The 23,649-nt window shown below is 41.4% G+C and overlaps 1 protein-coding gene and 1 non-coding gene across 3 annotated transcripts in view; both read right to left on the bottom strand.

Moving 5' to 3' along the window:
* vamp4 (vesicle-associated membrane protein 4) overlaps nt 1-20,414 on the bottom strand; it is a 31,591-nt gene extending 11,177 nt beyond the window's left edge. The window contains exons 1-4 of one of the 2 annotated variants that reach the window (XM_007895623.2): nt 20,239-20,414; nt 15,297-15,419; nt 9,126-9,172; nt 8,233-8,283 (exon numbers count right to left, since the gene is read on the bottom strand). In XM_007895623.2, the coding sequence (XP_007893814.1) occupies nt 8,233-8,283; nt 9,126-9,172; nt 15,297-15,362 (164 nt within the window). In that variant the 5' untranslated portion in view covers nt 15,363-15,419; nt 20,239-20,414. Of the gene's footprint in view, nt 1-8,232; nt 8,284-9,125; nt 9,173-15,296; nt 15,420-16,620; nt 16,637-20,238 lie in introns of those variants that run through there. The other variant, XM_042335696.1, reaches the window with a different exon arrangement.
* trnav-cac lies at nt 2,595-2,666 on the bottom strand. Its single transcript has one exon. It is a non-coding gene; the product is annotated as a tRNA-Val (tRNA).
* Nucleotides 20,415-23,649: the final 3,235 nt, after the last annotated feature.

Below are 23,649 nucleotides of genomic sequence, written 5' to 3'. Positions count from 1 at the left end.
AAATAAGTTTGGGGAAGCCAGCATATTCACTGTAATAACTAATGCATTTGATAGTTCTTAACAAATCAAAAACATTCTTCATGCATAGTTGATATCAAGTGCACTACATTTGTAGGCGAATATCACAACCAACTTGTGCGCAGCAAAGTACAACAAACAGCCATCATGAAGTGAATGACAAATTATAATAATAATAATTCTTGTATTTGATAATAGTGCCTATCACATCTTTGAGACTTCTCAAGGCACCTCACTGAATATACTGCAAAGTGATCTGTTGGATTGTTGGCCAGAAAATTCAGTAGCCAACCTAGTGTTGGCTCAAGTCAACAGTAGGTCATTGACTTGAGCCAACGACCTAATAAAACAAATGGAAAAAAATACTATTTACTGAACCAAACAAAGGCGGAATGGACTCTGGCCAACAGAAGTAAAATATATTATTGGGCAGGAAGTACACATTAAATAATGTGGATCAGGAATGAAATCTGACTATTAGCTTCATGTCACCAATTTACTCATAGTTTTGGAGAAATCATAAGTAGCTCTAAGAAAGTGATGTAATTACAATTGAAATACAAGTCTAGTATTTACTGTACTTATGAGAACACAGATAGTGGAAAGGACGCTGAGGGCAACAAAGAGAATTCCACATTTTAAATGATTCAGCTATGAAGAATTGAGAAATATCTTAAATGTAAAAAAAATTGCTCAAGCTTTTGAAACATTTTATTGCATGCAGAGAGATTTTGTGCTCGACCAGGAAGGGGGGCTGGATTTTAAGTGAACAAAGCAAGCAGGTAAATGTAACCTTAAGTAAATTATTCCCATTTGGAGTTTGTTTTATGGAACAGACTGCATAGAATGCACTGTATGAAAACTCAATTGAAACATTCAAAAAGGAAATGGAAATATTTTATATTCAACAGGGGGTAGAGACTAGACGCCAGAACGGGAGGTAGATAAAAACAATCCCTGTGGGTCTTGCAAAATGACCTTTAAATCAACAAAACCAGATGAATAGTCTTTTCTTGTTCCCAAATTCTTATGCTTTTATTTTTACAAGTCAACTACTACTATGTCTGAATCAATGAAGCTTATGTGGTGGCAGTCTAAACAGTTCTTTAATTGCAGACAGCAAAGACTCTTTGACACAACTACTTCCAGTCATTTTCACTTTATGGTGCTGCTCTAGACAGGTAAGAAAAACGTATGAAGCAAACCTTGACTATTCTGTAAGATCAATTTTGGTTTCTTAATTGCTTTTACATTTCCTTTTTCATTTCCCAACTGCAAGTTTTCACGTTGTGCAGTAGATCATCATATTAAAACTTTTAGGCATTGGTGAAACAATAAATTAGAACTAGGTCTGACAATTCACTTTCGCCACCAGCGTTTGAAGCCAGACAGATTTATGAGATTCAAGTCTCCTCTCAGCCTGAGGACTTGAATTTGGAAATTATGAACCCAGCTAACATGAAATAGCCCATAATGTTTCACTAACCATCACTGTACATGAGATGAAGGTGGCCAGTGTAGGAAATTGTGAACAGTACAGCAGCGAAATTCTTTCCTAAGATTGGACGTTGAGACCTAATGACTACACATTTAAGGTAATTTAGAATAATAGTTCCAAGCACATACTTATAAAGCTATTTGTCTTCTGGGCATTTGATAACATTGAATAAGAATGTATATAAGAATTTAATTATCGTTGCTCATAGCACCCCTCTTAAAAGTCAGCTTTAAGAGTTCTTAAGGAGACAGTTGCTTGATCCAATTTATGCTAACGTTGCAACCACAAGTGCTATCATAGTCTAAAATGCAATTTTCCTTATAGATCAAAAATAGTGATCTTGAAGGTTACGACATGTGCTTCATGCCAACTCATGGGATTTCTGCTCCAACAGGATCTAACTGTAGGCATGCAGGTATGGAGTTTTCAGTTTTTATTTTTACCCCCCACCACCCCTTGAATGAATCTGATCAAATTCAGATTTCCACATTCTCCACAATGCCCATTGTAAAACTCTGCATTTTTATTTGGGGGGATAAAAAGGGCCAGATCAGCTCTTAAGAAAGTTCTCCAGTTCTACACATTTATCAAATATGAAAGTTAACCTTTCCTCACAACTCTTTCAGACATTCCAAAAGAGTCCCTTGAACTGAAACAGTAAAAAAACAAGTGATTAAAGGCATGAATTGCCAATGAGGTAATGCCACGTGTGGCATACACATGGTAAGAACTTTGAAGCTTTAATGGCAAGAAGTTAAATATTTGAAAGCGGTCAGTAATGTAGAAAACACACTGAAAAATAACAAACAATTTAAGATACAATATTTAAATTTTGATGTGAAGATTTCAAATAAAATATAATATAAATAATCCTTGCATTTTTTTTCATATCTTCTAGACGTCCCAAAGCGCTTCACAGAATAAACTGTAAAGTGAATTGACTGTATATTTGTGGGGAAACGCGGCAGCCAATTGTGCACAGCAGTGTCCCACAAACAGTCGTGGATTGAAGTGACCGATTTTATTATTTTTTTTGAAGGATTATTATCATGTGGAGTAAGGAAACTTGCCCAAGATTTCACCCTGCTGGGATTTGAACCCAGGTCTCTCGCTTGTGAGACGAGTGCTCTAACCACTGAGCTACAGGACTCTTCAAAAATAAACAATGTGATAGTTTAATTTAATTGCTAAATTCCTGAAAAGCGGCAAAATTTGGGAAAAGACTGAAACGCAAGTTTTACTCTTTTTGCTTCACTCTTCTGTCTTTTAAGAATCACAATTAGTCATTTAAGTAACTATTGCAAACTAGTCAGCTACCACAAGGCGATCTGAAGCTGAAATCAGCCCTTCTCATCCTGGTGTGATTAATGCAAATATAGGCCCCACTAAGTGGGTATTATGCCCAAATAGTACAATTTAAATTCTATTTGAACACTTAAAACTGGAAAACAAACATTAGAGTCTGTGGCAGCAACAGATCTTTACAGGGGTTAAATATTATCTGGCTTTCAATTACCAGTTTGCAGAGCCCTGTGCCCTTGCACAAGCATGCATCTGTTATTCCACTTCAATTGTACTGAACCCAGAGTAAGAATGACGTGGAGCTGAAAAGATAGCTATAATCCTTGCATTTGAAATAGCGCCTTATCATGTCTTTGAGACAGATCAAAGTGCTTCACAAAATGTACTGTAAAGTGAATTGACTGTACTTAGTGGGTGAAATTCAGCAGCCATTACATACAGCAGTTTACCCACAAACAGTTGTGGATTGAGTGACCAAATATTACCATTTCTACTGCATCAAACTAGAGCCTGCCCAATCATTAAGCAAACAAAAATTGCACTCCTGTGAGTTTCTTTTCTGAGGAATAGCCATTAGGAACAGCAAAACAAGTTTTTTTTTAGTCTAAGTTGTCCAACTAACTGTAAGAATCAAACTATTCAGGGAAATAGTCTAAGTTCATCTATTTCTATAGAAACTACAATTTAAAAGATAAAGCAGGATGTAATTTTTTGTAGTCCATATCGTTCAGAGCTTAGAGTACATAACAATCAGCAGCTTCTCTTCATCTCATTTTGTACACGGTTCATCACATTAAACCCAAAGGCAGAATCTTACTAAGAATACTTGTCAAGTTACACTATACCATTGCTGTCATGACACATTTCAAAAAGGTACAAAGGTGTAAACATCTATGCTGGCAAGCCTGCAATGGTACAAACTTGTCTTACTGAACTATGTGAATTCCTTACAGCTCCAAACACTGTTTAACTTCATATGCCAGCTGAAAGAATGTTTTGATAGCCTTCAGAAACTATTTCCTTCTGATGGGCAAACTCATCCAATTGTCTCATCACCTGCTGTTGCCCAAACTTAAAATCAGATCTAATTATTTTCTCAAAAGTCAAATTGTAGCAATGCACTCTGGTGTACCAAAAATACATTTGACAAGATTTCATGATAAACACTTTCATATTTCAGTAATCCCAGTATCGACAGCTGCAATTACAACATTAATTTCATACTAACAGTCATCCCATATTCCTGCATTTTCATACAACATCTTTCATGTCAGGAGGTCTCTCAAAGCGCTTGTAAAGTGTAGTGACTGGGTATTTTGTAGACAAATGATACAGTGGAAGAGCCGACTTCAAAGCAACAGGAACACACAGTATCTGGCATACAAAGTTAATCACAAATTCAAGACTATTTACAGCACGTGTTTCATTTATAATTTATTGTTCATTTGGACCAGAGACTACAGTGGCATACAGCCAAATGCAAACCAATAAAGAGTTTGGAACAGACCTCATTTATCATCTTAAGAAAAGTTTGGGACTCGGGACTGCATGCTTTTCTAATTATTTTCTCTTTCATTGTAAAGAAGGATCATCATTTGGAAATGGTGTTCAATGCAACTCTACTATTTATCACAGGTCAGCAATTGTGGATTGAAGAAGAGGAATACAAAGAACAAAAACAGAAGGGAATGCTAAACCACAGGTAATAAATCTAGATTTCTAGCTGTAAATGATTTTGTCTAGGCAGGATAGATCTAGGGCCAAAAACACATCTGCAACGTGGAAATATGACTAATGGAAAGGATGTCAATCTCAAGATTTATCAGATACAGAAGAACAGCTGTGGTATTAAGGGAAGACCCGCTGTGACCTCAAAGAGTGAAAAGGAGCAAGACAAGATTGCACGCAAGTTAATGTAGTGGAAGATTCTAGTCTGGTCCAGTGATCATAGGAACAGGAGTAGGCCATTCAGCCTGTCCCGACATTTAATTAGATCATGGCTGATCTATATCTTTACTAGAATTCCAATTCCAACGTTCTCCCTGTATCCCTTAATACCCCGACCTACGAAAAATCTGTCAATCTCTTTCTTGACGGTGTGGATGGATCCTGCATCCACAACCTTTTGAGGGGAGAGAGTTCCAGATTTCTACCACCCTTTGAGTGAAAAAATGCTTCCTAATTTCACTCTTAAATGGTCTGGTTCTGATTTTAAGACTATGCTCCCTTATTTTGCATTCCCCCAACATAGGAAATAGCTTTTCTGCATCTACCCTATCAAATCCCTTTAACATCCTAAAAACCTCTATCAAATCGCCCATCAATCTTCTAAACTTGAGGGAATACAATCCAAGTTTACTCAGCCTTTCCTCGTAATGTAACTCTTTTTGGCCTGGTAATCATCAACTGTTTTTCTAGTTTTGAACAAAAATAGCCTCTGGCTCCAGATTAAAATGCTTTCTATTAGTTCTCAGTGAGCTACTGCTTGGAACTTATGTTTGGTCCCTACTTTGTTGAGCTACCATATTAGCAGGATAGGAAGTTGGGGGGGAAGAAATGCACATACAATACAACACCCCCTCCAACTGTAAACAGGTGTGTAGATAAAGCAAAGGCATGTCAGGATAGACTTTGATGCACCATATAGCTGAATAGCTTGTTTGCATGGCCTAAACTCAAACAAATAGCACTGGATGAATAAAACTGAAGATGCCATTACAGAAGGTGAAGGAATTGTTTACTTTCATAATTAAGGACATCTGCAAAGGAAGATGATTGCACATTCAAAACAAAATGATTACATTAATATTAAATTTGACCAGCACAATAGTCACAAAAGTAGCTCTAACTAAACTGAAAATTATCCAGTTAGAAAGATAAGCCATTTTGAATGGCTGAACATACAGTTTGAACTGTTACTGCAAAATCCTCTTTGGTTTGGCCGTGATTAAGCCTCAAGTTTGTATTTGAAAAGAAACAATCACTGTGCAAGTAAAACTCACTTTGTTCAGAAGTTGTGCAAGTTATTTCAAAGTAAATAGCATCTTGCAAAACCTTCACATCGTATATTGTTTTGCCATGAGTTGAAGTTAAAAGTTGCAAAGGTTTTGCAACAGAATGATAATTTCAGCCTTCGCCAATGCATTAGAAATTTAAAAGCTCTTGTTGTATGAAGCTTTTGAATTAATCCTAAAGATAAGGAAAATAAAACATTGGGGTCAAATATATGGGCTTGAGCAATAACGTGTAAAATTTGTGAATTGGGTTAAATGTGCAAACCAGGTGTATGAAGGGAATTACAGATGTCCTCAATTATGAAAGTAACCAACGGAAAAAGATTGCACCTGGTTAACCCAACCAACAAAATTTATATGCGGTTGCTAACCCAACCTACAATAGCCCCTAATATAAAACTGCAAAACTTAAACAACTTGCAAGTTAATAACTCAATACCCTGCATCTGTGTAGCCCTGCATTTCCATTTCATAATTCCATACAGAGATATCATCCACTAAGAAGTTAGATTCTCTTAAAGAATACACTTGAACCCCAGCTAGCTGGACTAAGGGAGGGGAGAGCTGGTCCAGTGGACTTTCCGGTTAAATGCAATTAAATGCCAGTACTGGCATTTGCCAGTAGAAAACAATTTCTACCCTTTTCAGCACAGCACATGATTCTGAATCCTCCTGTACTCTCAATTAGATAATCCCATTGGCCAGAAAGGCAGAAGATAATGAATAAACTGTCTTTTGCTTGTGGGATTCAAACAAGCAGAGTCAAAAATCGATATCCTTAACCACTGTGGAGGCCAGTAAGGGCACTGTTTTGGAATAGACAAGCAAGTGTAAGACATGAAGAAACCACAGAAGTTGCATACTGATGCCATAACAAAATGGCTTGCCAAGGGGGTGGGGGCAGGGATCAAGATACTCTACAGTGCCCCCTACTGTTAAGGGATGAGTGTAGTGTTGGGCAAACACAGGTCCGAATAGGTTCTGATGCACTACACAGTTGAATAGTTTGTCAGCATTGTCTCGGTTCAAACATGAAGAATGGCACTGAAGGGTGGCCAGTGCAAAAAGGCAACCATAAGATCTTTACAGGAACAATTTCTATCCTCTTCAGCACATGATTCTGAATTCTCTTATACTCTTAATTAGATAACCCCATTGGCCAGAAAAAACTTCTATTTTATGTCCGTTGCCTTTAAATGAATTAATTCTTACATTTCTACCATCATATCCCAATAGCTTTCCCATAGCCATGTGGTCTTTTGTGCATTTCTGAGGAACACCAATGACTTTATCATAAAAGTACTAAAAAGTGTAATTACAAATACTTAGGTAGATCACTAAGATAATAAATATTTCAACAAGCTTTTTACACAAGAATATGGGACAGTTGATATGAGCTTCCCCTGATTTTTTTCTGAGTGTCACTGAAATCTGGTAGATCAGAACACACATCTTCTTTCCAATAATAGTTCTGTAGCTTCAACATCTGTTTATGGCACATTCATTGTTCATTACATTAGATCCTCCCCACTCTGACCCAACATAGCTCCTGCCACTTTTAATGTTCTTTAAAAAGTAAAGATGGATTTTTAACACCTAGGTTATGTAACATCCTAAGCTGTGGAGAGAAATTTCACTTGGAGCGACAGATAAACAATTATTCTCTAGCAACTTCAAGCACGTGGCGTCGCATTTAAATGGTTTTCTGGCTGCCAGACCTGCTCCAATGGCCTACGTGGTTCATTCACTGGGAAACTGCATTACTAGCCTGTACTGACTCAGCTACTTATAACTAAAATGAAGAATGAGTTGGGCAGCAATTCTGCAAGGTAAGTGTAGCATAAAACTGTCACAATTCATTAAACAGGTTTCATTACCATTGAGGATCTTGATCCCAAACCAACTTGGGATAGTGCTCATTTGCTCTATGCTTAATTTTTCAAAGGATAGGGTCCATTTAAAGAGATCGTCATCATAAAAATAGCTTTCTGAAAATCCCTAGTTTCAAGAGGGGGGAAAAACAAAACTTTATTTTGTCAAAGCTTCCTCATATGCAACCACTGCAATATCATTCACCTCATTGTATCACACATTTCTAAACAAAAGACCAGTGATGTGGGGAGCCTCTTCATGAAGATCTTGGCTAATTGTATACTTGAGTCACATATGTTGGACTAGCTGGGCCATCGCTACACCTGCCAACATTCCTTAGGCTGGAATGTGCAACTTCCAGGCCAAGGTATCCTGGATTGAAATCCTCTGCTGACAGTTTCATGTTTTTTTTAAGTATGTAGAATATACATCTCCATATCAAAGAACTATTAGTTTAAAGCTGCAATGGGGAAAATAAAAGCAAAATTTCAAAAAAATCATACTGCGTGTGATTTATGTGAAACCTACTGTTTGATCTTGTCATTCTTGGGTCCAAATCGTGGTCCAGTCGGTCCTCTCCTGCAGAGGTACCAGAAAATCCAGGTTAGCAAACGGAGGTGGCTTTCATACTATATCCAAGTGAAGGAGTGCATTTGTGTAGTCTGAACTATGCAAATATTAGATAACATGCTGAACTTTGACCGTGCCTTCAGCTCCCCTCTCGACTCTCTACCCCCTGCTCGCTCCCTCCCCTCACCCTGATCATTTCCCCCCTGCTCGGGTCCTGACCCAACTGTACAGCGCCTTGGGATGTCCTCCCGACGTGAAAGGCGCCCTATAAATGGAATTTTGTTGTTGTTGAACTTTGCTACCACTTAACATTATGATTCCTCTATTGTCCATCCAATAGAGATGTCCCAACTGATAAAGAAGTCATAGACCAGTCCAAAGAAATAATGTGTGTTCACAAACAGGTTGTGGGAGGTCATGCAAGATCAAGAACTTGTTATATTGGGAATTCATTGTAGAGATCACACATACAAACATCAGATGGTACCATGCTGTCCAACTGAAAATGGTGACCAGTCATTAATAGGAAAAAAATATATTTAAGCCTTTACTATTTGTTTATTTACAGATTTACTGCAACAAAAGACCTTGTAATGAGTGAGATGTCAGTTAAGAGCAATGGTTCTTTTTCTGGATGAAGTTCCATTAAGCAGTTTATGGAACTTTGCTGATAAAACTTAACAAATGGGATCTCTCTTGCTGATAATTTTGTAATGGACTGAGAAATACACAATTATAATTCAGTGTAGGTTAAGTGCAATCAATCTCTAGCAGGATTGCAAAATAGAGAAATATCAGCAAAATAATCTTACACATGTGATTGCATAATGGCAGAATAAAAACAAACTCACAAGAAAAAGTCTTCCTCTTCATCTGATTCATCTTCTAAAAGGTTCCGCTGCAAAACAAAGTAAGGATTATGGTTTCTCACGGTTAACCAGAAACAAGCACCACACAATCTCCATCAGGCTGCTTCACAAAATTATTCCATTCCATTATCTACAAGTATCCAAGTCTGTACCAGCCTGAATCCTTGCTTTGTTCATGACTGGGTAAACTATCATTAGGTCCAAGTTTACACATGGTCTCATTCCTGAACTGACAGGCATAAGATCGATTAATAGTACAAAAGCAGGTGTACAGTAATACAAAATAAATCATACACAGTCCAACTTATTCTGGGAGACATTTTCTGATTCTTTCTGTAAACATAATGCTTAAAATTGTTTTAAAAGGCACATTATGTTCAGAATAGTTTCAAGAGATTTATAGTAATGAATGCATTTAAAAGGTCTATAATTATATATGAATGGATACTGAAACAGATTGAGCAATGTGATGAGAATGCAGGCTGAGGTATGGTTGATATTAACCAAAAGGAGCAAACTTGTTTGGCTAAATGTATTTTACCCCCATTCTTTAGATCAGTGTGGTGCAACAGTGGCCCGTGACCATTTACACCATTCCAACTTCCACTCCCACCCTCTCTAGTGAATGTCTTCCCAGTGCTGAGTTATCCAGAGTGGCGAGCTAGGCAAATGGATAAATACATAACTAAATGTGCCAGGATATTGACAGCATGATGATTTAAGTGGCAGTGATGTTTTTATATATATTATAAAAAATTATATATATATATATATATATATAACACTTGTATTCTTTCCTCAGCTCCATCCTTTAGAATTGTTGGCTCACTGAAATAATATTCCTTGAAAATTGAGCAAAGTAATAATTTTTTTTTAAAAAAGGGCTGCACTTAATGACAATACAAGGAAGCTGGATCACGACATGGCTGTGAAAGTTTATGCTAAAAACTAAAAATGTTAATCCATCAGCAGCATTTGTAATGCTTTGTCTGCCTTGTTTTGTAGTTTTCAACTTCACACCACTCGAGATGACTTTTGGAATTCTTTCTCACTTGAGCACCAGGAATATCACAGCTGCGTAAGATAATGAGCAGTTGTTTCCTGATTTTAAAGACTCCAACAGAATGACACTTCTTTACCGTTACACCCACACCCAAAGGAGCAGCTGTTGCCTATGGGAACAAGTTCATCATGAAAAGAGTTATTTTGCCAAGCATTTTTTTTAATTAAGTTAGGAATGCAGAACACAAAATCCAGTTGAGTTCAATAGGGTAGAAACAAATTCTCATATATTATTTCTCAGTCGAAAGATAACTGGAAGGCTGATTTTAAATAAAACAGCAAACTGACAAAGTTAATGAATGAGATAATATGCACAATAGAAACATTTCTTCATAGAAAATCCTATAATGCTGCTTATTGTTGTTCAACACTTGAATGGAATCCATAATATTAAACATTAAAGATCTATAATAATCTCATCCTCAAATATTCACCTTTAAAGTATGTAAATGATGGAGCTGCCATTCTATTCCCTGATCCATGCTGAATTATCTGAGCCAGGTGAATACTGCAAGCATCCCAACTCATCTCAGCTTCCCAGGTTCAATGAAGAAGTTAAAATCTTCAGGAGATAAAGGAGAAAAGTTCCTACTGCTACTAATCATTAAATATTCTATTGCCTCCTGCAAAGTGATGTAGAACTAGACCTGTTATTGCTCCTCTGATGTGGGCAAATATACTACATGGCATGATACTGATCTGTGTAGACTTAAACAATTTACATAGAATCTTTGACATTGAGATGATATCTCAAAGTGCTTCCTTCACACAGCTGACTGGGAGTGTCTATTTTAAACTCATTAACTACCATTCCAGTTGTAATTACAGTAAAATCTATTAATCCTTGCATTTGATATTGCGCTTTTCACGTCTTCTCGACGTCTCAAAGCACTTCACAGAATAGACTAAAGTAAATTGACCGTATATTTGTGGGCGAAACGCGGCAGCCAATTGTACAAGCAGTGTGCCACAAACAATCGTGGACTGAAATGACCAATTTATTTTTTGTTTTTGGAGGGATTATTATTAGGTACAAAGAAACTTGCCCAAGGTTTCGCCCTGCCTGGAATTGAACCCAGGTGTCTCGCTTGCAAGGCAAGTGCTCTAACCACTGAGCTACAGGACTCGTATATCTCGTGTCAGGTAAAACTCCCACATTTGATTGCTGATCTGTACAGACTGAGAGATGGAGGAGGAGGGAGGGTAAAAGAGAAATGAATACTACAATTGGCCTCACTGTATAATTTTCACTATCTGCCAATAAATATTCAGTGAAAACAATACAAAACAACAACAACATTGCATTTATGGAGCGCCTTTCATGTCGGGAGGACATCCCAAGGCGCTGGACAGTTGGGTCGGGACCCGAGCAGGGGGCAAATGGTCAGGGTGAGGGCAGGGAAAGGAGGGGGTAGAGAGTCGAGAGGGGAGGTGAAGACACGGTTGAAGAGAAAGGTCTTGAGACCGGCCTTGAACGAGGAAAGGGAGAAAGCAAGGCAAAGGCACTGGAGTTCCAGAGCCGAGGGGCTGAGAGGCTGAAGGCCCGGCCACCGATGGTAGGGCGGTTGGGGCGGGGGATGTGGAGCAGACCGGAGCCAGAGGAACGGAGGGTACGGGCAGGTAGGTAGGGGGGTAGTAGGTCGGAGGATGCAAGGCCGTGAATGGCCTTGTAGGTGATGAGGATCTTGAATTCGATCCTCTGGGGGATGGGGAGCCAGTGGAGGCGAGAGAGGGTGGGAGTGATGTGGTCCCGAAGCCTGGTGCGCGACAGTACACGAGCTGCAGAGTTCTGAATGACCTGCAGCTTATGGAGGGAGGTGCCAGGAAGGCCGACGAGGAGAGAGTTCCTGTAGTCCAGCCTTGAAGTGATAAAGGCGTGGACCAGTGTTTCAGCAGCGTGAGGGGTGAGGTAGTGCCGTAGTCTGGTGATGTTCCGGAGGTGATGGAAAGCGGTGCCAGTTGTGGCGCGGATGTGGGGAAGAAAGGACAGCTCAGGGTTGAACAGAACACCGAGGTTCTTGACCGGCTTTGAGAGGTGAAGAGTGCAGCCTTGGATGCTGATGCTGTTAGCGCTTGAGGTGTGGAGGCGCTGACCCGAGCCAATCAGGAGGGCCTCAGTTTTGCGCACGTTGAGCTGAAGAAAGTTGTCTCTCGTCCAGGACTCGATGTCGGACAGGCAGGCTGTCAGGACATCGGTGGTCGTGGAGTTGAGGGTAGAAGAGGAAAGGTAGAGTTGGGTGTCATCCGCATACATGTGGAAGTTAACCCCATGTCTGCGGATGATGTCACCAAGGGGGAGCATATAGAGGGTGAAGAGGAGGGGACCGAGGACAGAGCCCTGAGGGACACCGCACGAGGTGCGGGGGCTGGAGGAAAAGCCGTTTGCAGAGACAAAATGAAGACGGTGGGAGGACCTAAACCACTCAAGGCCAGGGCCTTGAAGGTTGAGGTGGGAAGACAAGCGGTGGAGGAGGATAGAGTGGTCGACCATATCGAATGCGGCCGATAGGTCAAGGAGGCAGAGGGAGCTCTGGTCGCAGATGGTCAAGATGTCATTAGTGAGCTTGACCAGGGCAGTTTCCGTGCTATGGGCAGCACGGAAACCCGACTGGAGGGGTTCGAAAAGTGAGTGGGTGGAGAGGAAAGAGCGCAGCTGGGAGGCGACGACTCTTTCGAGAACCTTGGACAGGAAGGGGAGGTTGGAGATGGGCCGGTAGCTTGATAGCTGCGACGCATCAAGGGAGGGTTTTTTCAACATGGGAGTGATGGTGGCAGTTTTGAGGGGAATGGGAACAGAGCCAGAGGGACAGGTTAATGGTGTCTGTGAGAAGTGGGGCAAGGAGGTGGAGCTGGGAGATAAGGAGTGGAGTGGGGATGGGATCCAGGGAGCAGGTGGTGGGTTTCAAGGACAGGATGAGTTTGGTGACAGAGGGTGGGGAAACGGGTTCAAAGGTGTGTAGGGGAGGATGGGTGGGAGTCAGAGTATGGGAGGGAAGGGGTGGGTGGAAGTTGGAGGGGCAGTGACCGCGGAGCGGATTCCCTTGATTTGGGATTCAAGGAAATCCAGCATCTCCTCATAGTGGGTTGGAGGAGATGACCTGCGCGGGGAGGTGGGGGGATGTGGTGGAGAACAGAAGCCTGGGGTTGTTCTTCGCCTCCAGGATTATCCTGGAGTAAAAGGACGACTTGGCCGAGGATAGAGTGGAGCGGTAGATTTTGAGGAGGTCCAGCCAGATTTGCCGGTGCTTTCAGCGTCCCGCACCTGGGGTGCGTTCAGCGTCCCGCACCTGGGGTGCGTTCAGCGTCCCGCACCTGGGGTGCGTTCAGCGTCCCGCACCTGGGGTGCGTTCAGCGTCCCGCACCTGGGGTGCGTTCAGCGTCCCGCACCTGGGGTGCGTTCAGCGTCCCGCACCTGGGGTGCGTTCAGCGTCCCGCACCTGGGGTGCGTTCAGCGTCCTGCACCTGGCTCTTCAGTGAGTGGAGGTGGGTGGTGAACCAGGGGGAGGAGCGAGAGTAAGAGACAGTACGGGAGGTGATGGAGGCAAGAGTGTTGAGTGTGGAGGAGAGGGTGTTGTGAAGGAGGGTGAGAGCAGAAGAGGGGTCAGTGAGGGATGAAGGCTAGAGGGAGAGAAGATAAATGCACAAAGTAGAAAATTGAACATTAGTGAATGCGCAATTCCAAATGTATGTCCCTGAGTAACCAAATTTTCCTCCTCCCCACAGAGGTTTTATTCATTCCAAGACGTTTGCTCTCCATTGTAAATACAAGAAATGTGAAAGAAATTGTACAAGTAGGATTTCCCTATCACATGTATGGCAATACAATTAAATATCGGTACAGACTCCCTTTGACATATGCATTATTAATAGCTTCTAAAAGGGAAGTAGATAATATTTGAAAAGAAAAATGATTATTAAAAATAATTAAAAAGGATACAGGTTAATTGCAGGTAAGCGGAACTAAATGGGTACTACTTTTACAGACCCGATGAACTGGAATGGTCTTTTGTGGTACAAAATTCTATTGACTAACAGCAAGCGAATTGCAATTACCTTTTGAATATAATATTAACAAGCCAGCAATATTACACATGAGCTGTTGGAAGAAATTATAGATTTCATACTGCTATCATTACAACTGGACTGGTAGGTAATGAGTTTAAAATGCAAGACCACTGAATGAAATATTTAATTTTGTCCATAAAATATAAATGATCCGTCTTTTGATGTGGATTCAGTCTATGAAAGCTGAAGATGTTTCCTAGAAATGTTAATTTGGTCACTGGGAAATCTGGACCTGCTGCAAGCTGATAAGTTTTATTCCTTATGGTTTTGTTAATGGGCATTGAATGAATTTTTCTAAAAAAAAGTCGAGTTGCTATAATAGAAGATAATTACATTAGCCATTTTAGCTTGAAGAGCAATTTTTCCAGATATTTATTATGGTTACACGCCTCGCATGTCTCTGACTTTAGAAGGCAATAAATGGTGCCCCCAGTGAAGAATGTGTAGGTTTTAATGAGGAGCTGGAGACTGGAGGGGGGAAGGGGGAGGAGAAAGAGTGGGAAGCAGAAAAAAAATCTTAATTGCTATTCTCTGCTGGAAAGTAGATGGTAGGTTTGGCTGTGATATTACTCCCCATAGTTGAATAGCCTGTACACACTCAGTTTCGGCTTCCACGTGCAGAATGGCTAGTTGGTCAAGGTAGAGGGCAGCAGATCCCATGGCACTGAATCTCAACACAGTGAGTGACTTGAGCTGAGGTAGAAAAAAAAATTGGGAGAGAAACACCAATTTATGGTTGATAATGAACTGGTGAAGGATAACAAGAAAGTTTTGAGCAGCTACTTGGAGGTCAGTCCTGCAACATAGCCTAAATGTTCCTCAGTCCTCTTAGCCTCAAGTGAGATGTGCACTTTAAACAACCATACATTTCATTTTGACCCTTAAAGTGGAAATTGTTGCTCACCATTTTGTAGAGGGCTTCACTTAGGTGGTGAAACTCACTTATTACCAGTCTTATAGTAGTCCACTCAGACTTTTTATCTACAACGTGACATATCATGTAACTGTTACAAGTGGTTCACTCACCCTTTCACTTCTTATGGAACCAGTCACATCATCATCATTTAAATGACGTTTAAATTTAGGAGGCATGGTCACTGTCTTATTGAATGGGGCCTTTCCTCCAATCTGGAGGACGACACACTGAACCTAGAAGACATAAAAAGGTTTCATGAATGATTCTTACACAGCGTTTACTCTGAATAACATGAATACAAAGTTCATCGATAATCAAGAGTACCACACATCAACCCACGTTTGTCCATTTCTATGGCTGAACTTCAGGATCCAGTTTGCGATTTATTTGCGTAATTTACAAACAAGGCATGGTTCTAATTTGGCACTGCCATTGCAAACTGCAACTATGGAAACAATGTTTTACAAGTGAAATAATGACAAAGTTTCCACAATTTACTTGCTTCTATCATAAACTCAGCAAACAACCAACATATAAAACCGAAGTTGTGGTAGGTGGATTACAAAACAGTCTATTTATTGCTGACCACTGGAAGTCCTCAAAAACTATTTTAAAAACAAATTAAAAAGTAGCAATGAGGTTTAAAAAGAATCAGATGGTGCTTGAAAACTGCTGGATTATTTTGTAGTTTTACCATGCGGTGGAACCAATGGATAATGAGGTTAAAAATGTACGAAACTCCTAAATAATATTGGGCAAAAAGTATTGTTTTGTTATATTTAAAAGTATAATTTAATTATGGATTAGATTTGAGAAAGCAAGAGAACTTTTCCTATAAGAAATAGTTCAGTCACTTAATCCGTGGAATTTACCACAGCTGAATTTTTTCACTCCTTATGTAATATCACTTAACTCTTCAAAGTTAGTTTTGAGAATTATATTGGAGCGGATCGCAGATTTTTACCTCTTTTGGAATAAGCACACATTTTCCCCTTCCTGTATTTTGATTGCCCGACCTACTCAAATACCAAAGTATTTCTACATTTTGGCCAATGTCATGTACACCTTATTAAACCAGGGATGTGAACCAATGGCAATATGCAGTTGCACTACTTCAATAGGATTTAGTGTTGTGCAACCCTACACACAATCTGCTTAATCTCAGTCCGGCTAAATCCAGATCTTTTGTCTAGTTGGAATTCCAGTCTCTGCAACAAACCTTCCAGTCGATAATGTTCGAATTAGTCCCAAACCGTGTGCGTGACATTCCTTTCAAAATTTTAACAAAAGGCCACTTAGATGCAGATCAGCTTGTGATCAGATGTACTATTTGGCATTTTGTTAAATGCTTTCAGGTGATTGGAACAAATTTAATGTTTATACTGCATATTTGGTGGTGTATTATTGCAAATTGCCACAAGATAATCAGCATACATGGAGTGAAACTCGCTGAATCCCCACTCATATCAGCTGAAGGCATCATTTTCGGGAAAGGTGAAATTTGCACCTGTGTAGTACAAATACAATTCATTACAGTCCTCAAATGCAATCAGTGAGTGAGTGAAAAACATTTTTCCCACCGTGTCTCACAAACAGATGAGTGACCAATTGGTGGATGGTTAGTCAGGAAACCTGGAGAAACCTCCTCTTTTCCAATAAGGTCTTAGGATCTTTTGTTCATGGTATTATCTCAGTTATACATTTATTACCATAGTTATATTTGAGGCCAAGATTTGATTTGCAAATCATTCTTGAAAGAGGCGAGTGTACCCTCGGGCAAGGCACAGAAATGAGCATTTTGAAATAGTCTCGATGGCCCACTGAAGCTAAAAATATGAAATGACAAGATCTCATGAGCATTTTTAATGGAATTCATTATGTAGGGGAATTAAAAAGTTTAAATGTTTCAATTCCACTTGCAGAACAGATGATAACATATGTGCCAAAGTGGCTTGCAATAATTATTTTGGCTTTGCTCATGGAAACAGAAACAATTCAGTGTACTCCACAACACATCTTCCATTTACAATCACGCATGTGTACTCTGTTATTATAGAATTAATCTGAAGTCAGGATTAAAAGGCACTAATAGGATCAAAGAGGAACACTCACATCGCCATTTCTGTAAACATTTACATCTAGCTTCGCACATATATAATAATACTTGCATTTGATATAGCGCCTTAAGATGCCGAGATGTCTCAAAGCATTTCACAGAATATACCGTAAAGTGAATTGACTGTATATTTTGTGGGTGAAAGGCAGCAGCCAATTGTGCACAGTAGCGTCCCACAAACAGTCGTGGACTGAAGTGAACAATTTTTTTGAAGGAATTATTACTCCTGGAACGACAATCCACCAATCGACTGACAACCAGGTTCCTACTTAATGCTAGGTAAACAGAGGCGTATGGAGTAAAAAAAAACTTGCCCAACATTTCACGCTGCCAGGAATCGAACCCAGGTCTCTTGCTTGTGAGGCAAGCGCTCTAACCACTGAGCTACAGGACTCGATATGGCTGCAACATAGAGATGTGCATATTGTCATAATCCACAAGATTCTTGTAACGCACGTGCACAATTTGTATTAAATCAAAGCCAACAGTGAGCTCTGGAGCATGTGTAACAGATGTAGCTGTTGTCAATAACAACATTGACATGTTAGTGGCATATGACTAGACAGCACAAATTTTGATACTATACAGTAAACTTCTAATAATTCAACTCTGGCTTAACCTGTCATTACCATTTAAGTCATCGTGCCATCAATATCCCAGCCACACATATATATATATATATACATACACACACATATCTATAGATATATATACACATATCTATATAGATAAATATATATACACACATATACATTCACACACACATAACTTCCCACTTTGGATAACTTGTCACTTGACCTTTTCCTTTGGAATGACGAATTATGAGTTTACTGTGCCATCGCTGCAAACAGTGAGTAAACACAACAATAGACTTTCAACTATACACTTTTCACAGAACTAGTTAAAGTACTGTTGCATGTATTAAAATGCAGTGACAGATCAAAATCATCAGAGCAAACCAGGCCAACAGAGCTCAAACAGTTACAATGTCGTCTGAACCCATGTCCACGTATCTGGTGACTATTTGAATGTATAAGGAGGAAATGGAGCTGGCAATACAAAATGATAAGGTATCACAAATAATATTTTATTAAAGGTCTTTTAAAAGCCCAGGAACACTTGTCATATGGCATGGTCAGGTTGCATAAATAAAGCTGGACAGACGAGATTTTCTTCTGCAATTTACTAGCTATACTTTATTTCCTGGTTGCTATTTATTAGATTACTTTCATGCAGATACTATTTTCATTTTGTTTTTGGTTGATCCCATTAATATTCTAATTGTTGAGGTCAGACACATAGGCTCAATGGTACTTCTTGAATAAGAGAATCCCCAACTGCCTATTTCCAGTCGGTTGGAACATTTCAAACTACACGTCACAAATGCGGTTTTGTTTTTCATGCGCACCACTCCATGTGGCTAGTGGAAGGAGAAAGACCAGTACGTACAGGTCGCAATGCAAATACTGTTTTTATTATTCAGAACTCTGTAGCTCGTGTCCTCTCCCGCACCAGGCTCCGCAAACCAATCACCCCTGCTCTTGCCCGGCTTCACTGGCTCCCCATCCCTCACAGAATCGAGTACAAAACCCTCATTCTCACCTTCAAAGCCCTCCATGGTCTTGGTCCCCCCCTACCTTTCTGACCCCCTAAACCCATCTCAGCCTGTCCGATCCCTCCGCTCAGTGGACGCTGGCCTGCTTCAGGCTCCCCGTGGTTCCCGCTCCACCATTTGGTGGGTCAGCATTCGGCATCTCTGCCTCCACACTCGAACTTTATCCTGCATTCCCTCCGCCTCACCCCCTCTCTTGCCTTCTTCAAGTCCAGTCTAAAGAGCTTCTCTTCAACTGTGCCTTCAGCGACCAACCCACCACCACCCCTTGACCCCAACTCCCAGCTCGGGTCCAAAACCCCCCCGACTGTCCAGCGCCCTGGGACGTCTTTGCAACGTGAAGGGCGCTAAAAAAAAAAGGGAAATGTGTTGTTGAATCACTAATAAAAATGACAAGTTATCAGAAGCATGCAACACCACCAGTTCGGGTGCGGATCCCTGACTGTCCATCGGGATGTCCTCCTGAGGTGAAAGGTTGCCATACAAAATGTAATTTTTTGGGGCTGTTGTTGTCATCGTCGTCGTCTTAAAAAGTGCAAAAACTTGCCGGGCTCACAAGATATCCCGGGTGATTAGTTATCAGAGGATCAGAATTAACATTGCTTATGAGAAAATAGGGCAGGATATTAGTGTGAGTGATGATTTAAGTGTGTGTGTGTGTGTGTGTGGGGGGGGGGGGGGGTGGTGGTTGACGACGTCTCCACCAGCCTTAATTAATTGCACAATTTCGCTGGGCAATTAACCAACGAAAATTTAATAATTAGGGCCATGACCAATGCCTGGTTTGCAACGACATAATAAGAGAGGGCACCTGTCATTTCCTCTGCACACATGGATTGCAACCCACACAGTGCAGACCAACCACACACCAAATCGAAAACAACCACTGTCCAAAATCGTTGCTGCCTCTCCCTCTGCCCTCTGCCTCACGCCGCGGCCTCTTAACGCCCCATCACCACCATTACAAATGGGCCGCCAGAGAAAAGGAAAAGAAACATAACCTCTCTCCCCCACCACCCTCCTCCCCCCCCCCACCCCCCGCCCTCCGCCCTCACTCCCTCCCTCCCTCCTTCCCGTTAAAAAACAAGGATCAGAAACACCTGCCTCTCGCTGCTCAGTACGGCGGAGGCAACTGCTTGTGCGAGACGACCCTCTCGGCTGTCTCCGAGGCCGGAGTGGGCCTGGGCCTGTGTGTGTGTGTGTGCGGACCGGTTGCTATGTGCGGGCCGCGGGCTCTCTCTCTCGCTCGGGTTGTTGGTGGCTGTACCCCCGCGTCCAGTTTGAGGAGGGGGGGCGGGAGGGGAGGAGGGAGGCCTCGTCCTACCTTTCTGCGGGTCGCCGACTCCTCTCAAACGCTCTGCTGCGGGGCCCTCACGACCCGCCCTTCACACCCACCCACCGAGCGAGCGAGTGTATTTAAAGGGGAGGTGGAGGTGGGGGGCGGAGGTGGTCCCAAAAGCTGTTGCAGGTCTCCGGTCCCTTTAACTGACCCGCAACCCGTCGCCGCTCGTGTCGCGTCGCGTCGCGTCGTATCGCGAGAGTACAGCCGCCCCCGGTCCCGTCCGGTCTCCGTGGCAACCGGGTCCCCTCTGGGCTCGAAGCGCGTCGGTCAGCGCGGCCCCCGTCCGGCCCTCACCCGCGAGGTAATGTTTTAAGACAAAATAAGTCACGTAAAGATGTGACATGGCTTCCCCGACCCCCCCCCCCGACCCTGGAGTCGGGAGTCGTGTAGCTCAGCGGTTAGAGCGCTCGCCTCGCAAGCGAGAGACCTGGGTTCGATTCCCGCCCGGGCGCAACCTTGGGCAAAGTTTCCTCCCTCCACACACATACATACGTGCACACACACGTGCACACACACGTGCACATGCATACATACATACATGCACACGCGCGCGCGCGCTCTCACACGCCTGATGATAATCCCTCAAGAAAAGGAACGCGCTGAATGCGGGGACGCCCGCGTTCCGCCCCCAAATAAACGGGCGGTTCACGTCGCGGTCTATTCTGTGCAGCTCTTCGTCGACGTCTCCCGAAGACGTGAAAAGCGCTACGTCGAACGCAAGGATTATTAGCGCTGCCGTCCTTCCGGTCTGTCCGCTCCCCTCCCTCCGCTTCATGGCCCCCTCCCCGCACTTCCCACCCCACCATTGGTGGTCGGGCATTCAGCATCTCTGCCCCCACGCTCTGGAACTCTTATCTCACCCTCCCTCCGCCTCACCCCCCTCTCTTGCCTCCTTCAAGTCCCGTCTAAAAGACCTTTCCTCTTCGACAAAATATGCGAGTTGTTATAAAAACCGACTAGCTAATGCGGAACACTGAGAGCTATTGCTAAATAGCTCTCCGAAATTGACACTACAGGACAAAATTAACACAGGGATGAAGAATCAGACCAAAGCGATCAACAATGTCGTTGCAACAATGTTTTTGTAAAGCAATAATGTTTTATTGCAACATCAAATGACAGTATTTGATAAACAAATAAGGTTTGACAAACAGCAATAAACAATAGGACTCTTATTGTTTTGTATTTGACCCTTCAACTGAACAAGATGTTTTCTGTTTTTATTTTAAGAAACCACTACATTCAGGAGAATAAGAAAAGATGGTGTGGAAGAGGAGTGGAATACATTCTGACCTCAGCTCACTCACTACTCATGGGTTATCTGATCAACCCATTCACGGGTTGCAGATTATATTTCCTTACAACTCGTCATCATATATACTCTCTATATTTATGCCAGTTGATTAGATGCTCAACACGGTCAGCTTCACACAGGAGTTGATAAAATGCCTACCAGTAAACATTTGCAGTAGCCCAAAGAATAATTAGAAAGTGAGGATTATTCAACCATATTCAGAGATGTCAAGTCAGCTGTTTAAAGCTTGTAATTCTGATATTTTCTGAACGCAATAATATAAATTATTCAGCAAGAGACCTTAAAAAATCTCAACAAGACCATATTCAAGCAAATATCAAAGTTTTTTCCCCCTTTATTCAGATGTGTTGAAAAGAGGTAAGTTCCTGTATTTGTGAGTAACAAATTGGTCTCTGTAGCTGTAAACTGGCATAACATACAGAATCACTTGTGCTGGTTAGAGTGGAAATAGCTTTGCATTGCTTGTATCTTATGGGATTTCATTGTTTATATCATACAAGGGCCAATATTTGCAATGGGGAACTGGAAATTACCTACTAATGTTTTACACAGGATACAAATCTCTAAAGCAGACATTTGTTGGCATCGTCGTTGCTTTTAATTTTGATAAATTACTTTGACAAAAGAACAGGAAGAAAAAAAGATCAGCAGCTCGTAAGCAGCTTTTTTCTTTAAAGCTTCTTTTGCTGCATTCCAACTCTCCAGCTGTTTATGGAACAATGTTTTCTGGGGCTGGATTCTAGATGTTTCTTTTGTTGTCGACTTTGGTATTAACTCACGGAGGTATGCATAATTTGTGGGAAACATCAAAACAATGGGTTACCTGGTGCAAACTGGACTCATATCCGTGACTGCGAACTATAGCACTGAGGTGCTAGGACAGATGTGGACGTATTGTAGCACAGTTGTCAGGGTCTGTAGGTATATCTCTTGACTCCTAGACTGTTATACAGCATCAAATATATCTTGCACCATCAAAAACAACTACTGTTGGCTATTCCAAAAGAAAATATTAAATAATAATAAAAAAAAAAATTCACCAAATTACAGTTTCTCTCAAGTTTTCTGTCGCAAACATTATTAATCACCTAAAGACCTGAGTGAGTATTTTCACCAAACCTGGGCGAGGCTGGATGCTGTTAGGATAATTTGTGTGAAATATTTTGTTACGGAGAAAATAACAGGAAGCCAGACGCGGTTTTTGTTTCGCTGTGATCCCGGCACACGTCAAAGCAAACGATTTTACGAGTCACATCACGCGCATAAAAGTCACACCCCTGGTGTTAGCACGCAAATCTGTTCACAGATCACGTTGCACGAGAAGGGTTTCAATGTTAGATGCAGAGATCTTAAAGATGTTGAAGAGGATTGTAAATTACTTTTGATCTCCAAAATGGAATTCCTGTCATCTAAGAATGGATACAGTGTTGATGTATAAAGTGGTAGAACAACAGCAATTAGAGATATACTTCATGGAAGGAGGAACAGTGATGATCTGGAAAGTGAACATATGACTTGTTAAATCAATGCTCCAGGCAATTGAGATCACAGGTCTATGCTCTCTCCCTATTTTGTCCTCTTCTATCCTCTTGCCTGAACACAGTGACTCATACCAATATTCCATGCAGATGGTATTGCGACTTCTCATATCGTTGAGACGTCTCAAAGCACTTCACTTTATTATGAAGGTCAGTGACTGTGTATTTGTTGGTAAATGTAGCAGCCAACTTGTGCAGAGCGATACCTCACAAACAACCGTGACCTAAACAAACACATTTATCTGGAGGATTGTTGGCCAGGACTTGCACTGTGCACTAACAGTTTTCCACTATCTCAAATGATCATTCTTCATTTGTGAGCTCATGCAGCGACTGGTAGACTAATTGATCATGTGGGTGGAAGATTCATCATCATTAATTCTGACCTCACTCAACAATACAAACACATATGCTTCCAGCAATAGTTACTGGGAAACAATCAGCAGCTAATACTGTTGCTCATTCTCTTCATCCCATTCCATACAGCACAAATAATGTTAAGGTAAATTGCAGCTTTATGTTTCCTTGGCAGAAACTAAC

The sequence above is a fragment of the Callorhinchus milii genome, unplaced genomic scaffold (assembly GCF_018977255.1).
Source record: "Callorhinchus milii isolate IMCB2004 unplaced genomic scaffold, IMCB_Cmil_1.0 Scaffold5, whole genome shotgun sequence".
Taxonomy (NCBI): domain Eukaryota; kingdom Metazoa; phylum Chordata; class Chondrichthyes; order Chimaeriformes; family Callorhinchidae; genus Callorhinchus; species Callorhinchus milii.
This window is presented reverse-complemented; position numbering and strand designations above follow the sequence as displayed.